At 50.1% G+C, this 7478-nt stretch overlaps 1 protein-coding gene across 4 annotated transcripts in view; it reads left to right on the plus strand.

Moving 5' to 3' along the window:
* srgap1a (SLIT-ROBO Rho GTPase activating protein 1a) overlaps nt 1-7478 on the plus strand; it is a gene marked incomplete at its 5' end in the record, with an annotated part of 93777 nt that extends 86299 nt beyond the window's left edge. For 2 of the 4 annotated variants that reach the window (XM_080544830.1, XM_080544832.1), the window contains 2 exons: nt 3845-4229; nt 5509-7478. In XM_080544830.1, coding sequence (XP_080400956.1) covers nt 3845-4229; nt 5509-5892 — 769 coding nt within the window. In that variant the 3' untranslated portion in view covers nt 5893-7478. The remainder of the gene's footprint in view (nt 1-3844; nt 4230-5508) is intronic. The other 2 variants (XM_080544831.1, XM_080544833.1) reach the window with 1 other exon arrangement.

Below are 7478 nucleotides of genomic sequence, written 5' to 3' on the forward strand. Positions count from 1 at the left end.
TTACCCGTTGTGTTGTTTTCGGGAGGTCAATGTCAAAACCACTGCTGTGCTGCTTTTTTCTCTCTGCCATATTTCACACGGGGGGTCAGGGGAGGTCGTCTGAGGGGACGGGGCCAGATGCTCCGTTATCCACGCTGTTCAACCTGCTGTCCTGTCCCGTCTTGTCCTGTCCTACCCTGTCCTGTCTTGTCCTGTCCTGCCCCTGTCCTGTCCTGTCTTGTCCTGTCCTGTCCTGTCCTATCCTAGCCTGTCCTGTCCTGTCCTATCCTGTCCTGTCTTGTCCTGTCCTGTCCTGTCCTGTCCTGTCCTACCCTATCCTGTCCTGTCCTGTCCTGTCCTGTCCTGTCCTGTCCTGTCCTGTCCTGTCCTGTCCTCTGTCCTGTCCTGTCCTGTCCTGTCCTCTGTCCTGTCCTATCCTGTCCTGTCCTGTCCTGTCCTGTCCTGTCCTGTCCTATCCTGTCTTGCCCTCTCTTGCCCTGTCCTGCCCTGTCATGTCCTGTCCTGCCCTGTCATGTCCTGTCCTACCCTGTCCTGCCCTCACCTCACCTTAATTCTCTCAGTCTAATAGTCTAATTACTAATAGCCACATTTTCCCACGATGAGCTGTCCTGGTACAGTAGATAGGTCATCTGAGTCCATTCTGACGATCGGTTGGTAGTCATGGTTGTCATGGTTATTATTATCCTTATTATCATCAGTCAGCATCAGTGACATGATGTCAATACTTTAGAGAGGCTGACTTCATAGTAGTGATGCTTAGTCATACCCTCACACACACACACACACACACACACACACATACACACACACACTGGCAGGGATTCTGTGAATCGCTGGGAAAAAGCCAGTGTTTTGTCTATCGTCTTCTTTTTATTGCTGCATTCTCATTCCTCGCGTTGGAGTAAGCGACCTTGGGAAGTCTGCTAGGAGATTAGCACTTGCCAACATACAAGATAAGGTTCTGTTTCACTGAGAGGCTCGTGAGTTGCTCACGTTCCCTCTGCTGCTGATGTATGTATGACATTGTGGATCACATATTCCGTCCTGCAGAGTCTATCCGTCGCTCATCTTTCGCCATGGTGATTGAATCCCCCCCACCCCCACCGCCACCGCCACCCGCTTTTAAGTTGTTCCCTCCTCACTCCATTCCGCTCCCCTCCCACCCTGGCACCCCACTAGCTCTCCTCCCTTTCCCCCCCCCCCCTCCCCCCTGGAGTCAGGACGACCCCCCCTGGCTCTCCTCCACCCTCTACTGTTCTATGCAGGCACGTCTCAGCCCTGCTGAATCATTCATATCTCTGGCTTTATTTAGATATTTCCCTGCCTTTTCCAGTGTTCTCAATCAACAACGCACTCGCTAGACCGAACCGAACCAAACCCTGTGCCTGTGACTTTGTAAGGCATTGCGACGTGTCAGTATGCCATTATCAATAATCTGAAAAGATGCTAATGTTGTCATGTCGGTGAACTGTTGTCTCTGTATTTTGTAGTTTTGATAGAGAGGAGGAATTATTGGAATTTCATGGTTTAATCAAATGGTTGTCTGAGGCGTCAGAGACAAATAACTGGTGAGCTGCAGTCGATATCTTTGGTCATCAGCACGTTATGGGCTGCACTCGAGTTGAGGGGGGATGGCATCCCCCCCTGAAATACAAACAGTCAAAATCATCCCCCTTCTAAAACTGCCATCCCCCCCCCTTTCCATCCCTTATGTCATTTTATCAATGAACGTGGTATTACTGCTATTTCAACATTTAGTTTTGCGCATATTGAGTAAAATACTGTGGGCAAGGGGGAGGGGGCACGCACACATGCAATGACATTTTTACCAAGTCACTGACACTGAAGTCACTGGCGCTGTGGGGATGCTAACATTGTCCCCATATGATAAAAATCCACCATCCCCCCTGATTTTCTTTTACAACTTGAGTACTGGTTATGGGGTTGTTTTTCCTTGCTAAGCCCTCTCTCCCTTCAGGACTGGTTTTGTGAATGTAGGCGACTTCCTCCCCCTGCTGGATAGGATGAGACAGTGCAGTTGTTTACCCCTCCAGCTCAACCCTGCAGTCTCTCCCAGTTTTCTGTCCTCCACATCCCAACCCGACGTCACACCGCAGCCATATTTAGCTCGGTGATGAGTCGCCCTCACTCTCTTAACGATGTTGGCAGTGACGGTGCTCATTACGCGGGATTGAAAGTGAAACTTGAAACACGTTGCGCCTCGCAGACGCGATTAAGGCATGAAAAAGCTGCCAGCCAGACTCTTTGTCATTGTGACTGACAATTAAGGCTCAATAATGAAAGGCTTTGTCGAAACAGAAAAGAGGCACAAAGTAGAACTATATCAGATGTCAAATGTGTGTTACAGTGTACAGTACACAGGCAATTAGTCAGGTCCCAAACATTTGTGATTATTGTACAATTATATTACATATATATATATAATAATAATAACGTTATTTCTATAAACAAACGTTGCAGCTCAAAGTGCTTTAATCAGTATATAATCTTAATTTAATTATTTAGTCATTTAAAGGCAATATTAAAAAGATTTAAGGGTTTTTAGTCTTGACTTGAACATATTGCTGAGGTTGCATCCCTAATGTAAACTTATATATATATATATAACTCTGTTATATATCTGTAATATTGTGTCAGTGGCTAAGCTAATGTATGATGCTTGTCATCTGTGATTGCTCAAGGAGAAAACAATACATGAAGAACTCCTTCTTCATCCAGTCTCCCATCGTCTGACTGCTCATCCCCCCCCCCCCCCCCCCTCACACTGTGTGCCACTTCTCTCCCTGAGTTATTCCACATCAACTTTGTTTCATATTTGTCTCTGAAACAATCTCCACCCAATCCTGCAGCCCAGCTTCCCACCGTGGCATTTAGTGGTGATCAGGATCCTGATGAAACATCATGGCTCTCACACTCGGCTGTCTCCCGCTAGGCTGCCTGTCATAAATATGCAGAGCAGGGCTTATTACAGCCTCAGCAGGGGAGACTGACGGCTCTGCCACCCATTAGGGAAGAATGGAATGGCTTCAGGGGAGCATTAGTCACTATGGAGCCGCACCAGACAGAGAGACGTACGTGTGTACACACGGGTGTGTGTGTCTGTGTGTGTGTGTGTGTGTCTGTGTCTGTCTGTGTCTGTGTCTGTGTCTGTGTGTGTGTAGGTGTAGGGCGTGTCGGCGGCATCAATTTTTTTGTAAGATAGAAAGTGTGTGTGTGAGAGTGTGAGAGAGAAAGAGAAAAAGAGAATGTGTGTGTGTGTAGGGCGTGTCGGCGGCATCGACTGTGTCTATGTAAGAGAGAAAGTGTGTGTGTGTGTGAGTGTGAGAAACAAAGAGAAAAAGAAAAAGAGAATGTTTGTGTGTGTGTGTGTGTGTGTGTCTATCGTCAAGTATGCTGTGTGTGTGTGTGTGTTGAGATCCAGGTTCAGACGGAGGACAGCAGAGGCAGCTGGAGCCTCTCCCAGGCTGAGGTCCCGTAGGTGCAGATAACCCCCCCAGGTCCGTCCCAGCTGGAGCCCTGCCAGCCCTCCCTGTACCTGGCCTCTCTGAACAAGAGAGTTGCTTGTCGGAGCACTTTGGCTCTGAGATCCAGAACGGGCTTACATCTGAACACCACCTTTAGACCTACTGCCCTAGAAAACCTCTCTGCACAAGCATATAATAGCCCCCCCACAGTGACGTGATCCCATTTACATGACCGCCTCTGTTTACAGACAACGCAACGTTTACAATGTCGCGGTTTAATATCGTAGACCTGACCACTGTCTCTCTCTCCCCCCCCCCCCCCCCCCACCTGCCACCCCCACCAATCCTCTCTACCCCAGCAGGCACAGGAAGAGGATGGAGCCCCCCTCCCGCCGCCCCCCTGCACGGCCCAGTGACGCCCACTGCATGGTGCACCCCTCCCAGCAGGGCCACGGCCACGGAGGTGGCGGTGGAGGCCAAGACATGGGCTCCCCGGTCCTGAGTCACTTCAGCCCGCGGGACCTCCTGCGGAGCCGCAACCACCTGCCCATGGACAGCCCCGAGCGCCGGCGCCGCACGGGCCACGGCAGCCTCACCAACATCAGCCGCCACGAGTCCCTGAAGAAGATCGAGTCGCCGCCCATCCGGCGCTCCACCTCCTCCGGCCAGACGTACACGGGCTTCTCGGACGGGCTTCCCCACGGCAACAACAACAAGCCGCTGGACCCGGAGACCATCGCACAGGTCAGCGCCAGCACGGGACGAGCGGCGGGCCGACCGCCGCCACCGCAAGCCCGGCTCGCCCCTCCGCAGCCCTGCCCCGCCCTGTAACACATCAGTCAGTCCTTGTTCTGCTTCTCCCTGTCCTGTCTGCTACTCCTGCTAGTCCTGTGTCTGTTAAAAAAAACACCTAGAATTGGAAAAAGAAGAGAACGCACACCTCAGAAAACGTGGGCGAGGTGCCGGCGACGGAGTAGAATACTATAGAACGAAGTAGAAGCCGCACACTCCAGATGCAGTGTAGATTCCAGATGCAGTGTAGATTTTAATTGACAACGGTTTCGGGCCGTAGCCTTTGTCAAGTCCTAAAAAAAAACTAGAAAACATCCCAAAAATAACTTCAAAAGACAGTGGCACACAAAAGGGACATTTTACTGACAATTGAGTTTTATCTCTCTTGAGGCCGTACCTATTTTTAATAGTCCTAACTACCCCGGCGAGTACAGTACACTGGGCCGTGTAATAAGCTGTTCGTTTGGGGTTGGTGGAGGAGGGGCGGGGGGGGTTCGTGCGCCGCCCTGCGTGTCCGAAAATAGAACGGTCGTCACAAAAGCACATCAATGTCTACTCTGGATGGTAACGCTTTGTGTTGGAATGGGCCCCAATTACAGTGCCTTATCAGAGCTGATAACGACGCCATGTGTCCTGACTCGAGCGGCTGTGCTGATGTGAATCCATCAGTGGCGAAGTACGGGCAGCGGCTCTAACGAGAGAAAGGGGAGGTCAGAGAGAGGACGTCTGTGTACTCTGTCTCCGCTGGGCTGCTGTCTAACAGGGACAGGGAGAGGCTAGTAGGGAGATGTCATCTGGGCTTCTTCGCCTAGCCAGAGTCATTGTTAGCGTGCCCAGGGACTTGGGTCCCAGCCAGGCAGAGAGAGCACCGCTCACTGTGGTGATGTGCATGTATGTACAGTACTGTATGATGCAGGACTGGTGTTTCTCAGAAGTCGGTCGGTGTGTTCCTCACTGAACATTTTATTCATATCCATCTCTCTCTCTTGCTCTCTCTGTACGTGTCTTTCTCTCTCTCTCTCTCTCTTTCTCTTCTTTCCCTCCCTCTCTCTCCATCCTCACCCTCTTTTCTCTCTCTGTACGTGTCTTTCCCCCTCTCTCTCTCTCTCTCTCTCTCTCTCTCTCTCTCTCTCTCTCTCTCTCTCTCTCCCTTTCTCTCTCTCTTCTTTCCCTCCCTCTCTCTCCATCCTTCCTCACCTTCTTTTTTCTCTCTCTCTTGTCTGTCCGGCAGGACATAGAAGAGACGATGAACACGGCCCTGAACGAGCTGCGGGAGCTGGAGAGGCAGAGCTCGGCCAAGCACGCCCCGGACGTGGTGCTGGACACCCTGGAGCAGAGGCAGACCGCCGGGCCCACCCCGGCCAGCTCCAGCGAGTCCCTCAGCCCCCTCCACAACGTCATGCTCCGGTCCGCCGTGGAACCGCCCATCCGCCGCAGCACCAGCTCCTCCAGCGACGCCATGAGCACCTTCAAGCCCGCCGTGGCGCCCCGCATGGGGGTGCAGCTGAAGCCCCCCGCCCTGAGGCCCAAGCCCATGGTGCTGCCCAAGGCCAGTCAGGTCCAGCCCCCCATGCCCCCCCCACAGGACCCCCTAGACAAGTCCTGCACCATGTGAAGTTGAACTCTCGGACGGGAGCGGTGACTGCTGGGACACTGGGAGAAAGAAAGGGGCCCTACGTACACTAGGGGGCGAAACATGTTATCGGTGTCTATAAAGTGGTAATAATATTAATAACAAATATGTAAGAAAAGTATAACTATCCATCACTTTGGACATTGATCAAAGACTTGAATGAAAGCGAGGGGGTAGTGTGTTTGCTAGAGGGTTGTTTTCTTGCGTTGTCTAAAACAGGAGGGGCATTCTCAGATGGTATGATTGAACTATAACGAGGACAGAGGGACATTTTAGTGTGAGGAACTCCAGTATTCTGAATCAACAGATTGTCGAAGTTAGTTTTCTCAATCATTTCAGTAGTACAGTTGAATCTGCACTGTTATCTTTTCTTCTCGATCACGATACAGAACAACACATCACAAAGACTTCTTTTAAGGTTAGACACACGAGACACTTTGCAGTTTATAGTTTCTTAGAAGACTACAGAATATTAACGCTAAAGTAATCCAAGTGGTGCAAGTAGTTTCTCTGTTCAAGTAGTACACAACCCAGGAGAACTCTGGGGAATGTAGTCTGTGTCAGCTGAACCAGACTGGAGTTCTCACATAGATAAACAATGCTTTACCGTAGGTTTAGTGTAGTGATGATGATAAGGCCTTATCACTCACCACTCAGAAATGTTAACTGTCCATCCTGAAAGATACTGTAACTGTACTGAAGCTGCAGGAGGGGCTTAGAAGTAACTGTTGTTTAAAACTAGACTGAAGCAGAGGTGAACACACACACACACAAACATACACAGGTGGATATACTGTAATGGGATAGATGATTATGCTTCTTTTTTTTAACTGCATTCACAGCAGTTAACATGCCGACTTCGATAGACTTATCGGCTCTTAGACGATAAGACTACAGACTACACTCCAGTGTCGGTTTCCCATGGCTTCATTTTAACACGGCATAGTTCTAACTACGGTCTGGAGGGGAGACGAAAGGATACAACCACTATGTGAATAATTATCCATTACTGTACAGACATTCTGTGAACATTTTGATACGCTCTCGGGAAAGACCAGTGTCACACCCTTTCTGGCTTTGCGTTTCATTGCATTTGAAGGCACTTTTAGAACAGTTCCGCCGTACTGTACCGAATCACAACCGAACTAAGACCCATCTCTTACCTAAGACTCGATCATGCACACAGGGTGTAGACGGACCCCATCAGAGCTTGTTTTGCTGTACAAACAAACCCACACATGCCTGGCTTCCTCTGCCCAAAGACATCATACATGTAGAGCATGGATGTTAATATCTCCCTCCCTGTGCAATGCAAGTGTTCTTGTTTTTTTAGAGACTTGTGAAAAAGACTTGAGGCCAGTAGTACTCTGTGTTAGTACTCTGCCTGGTAGCCATGATGGGACTTACTGACTGTTACTGTAAAAACCCTCACGTCATGTTCATCCTGCTTCTGCTCGTGCTTCTTGTCGATGATGTTAGCGTCGGGACCTTTATAGCCTTCTCTGACCATGTATTACATTTGGGGGAAAAACAATGTCCTTGTTTCGCGGTAGGGGAATCGGGGGACC

This window comes from Nansenia antarctica (genome assembly GCF_963989245.1).
Source record: "Nansenia antarctica genome assembly, chromosome: 14".
In the NCBI taxonomy this organism is placed as follows: domain Eukaryota; kingdom Metazoa; phylum Chordata; class Actinopteri; order Argentiniformes; family Microstomatidae; genus Nansenia; species Nansenia antarctica.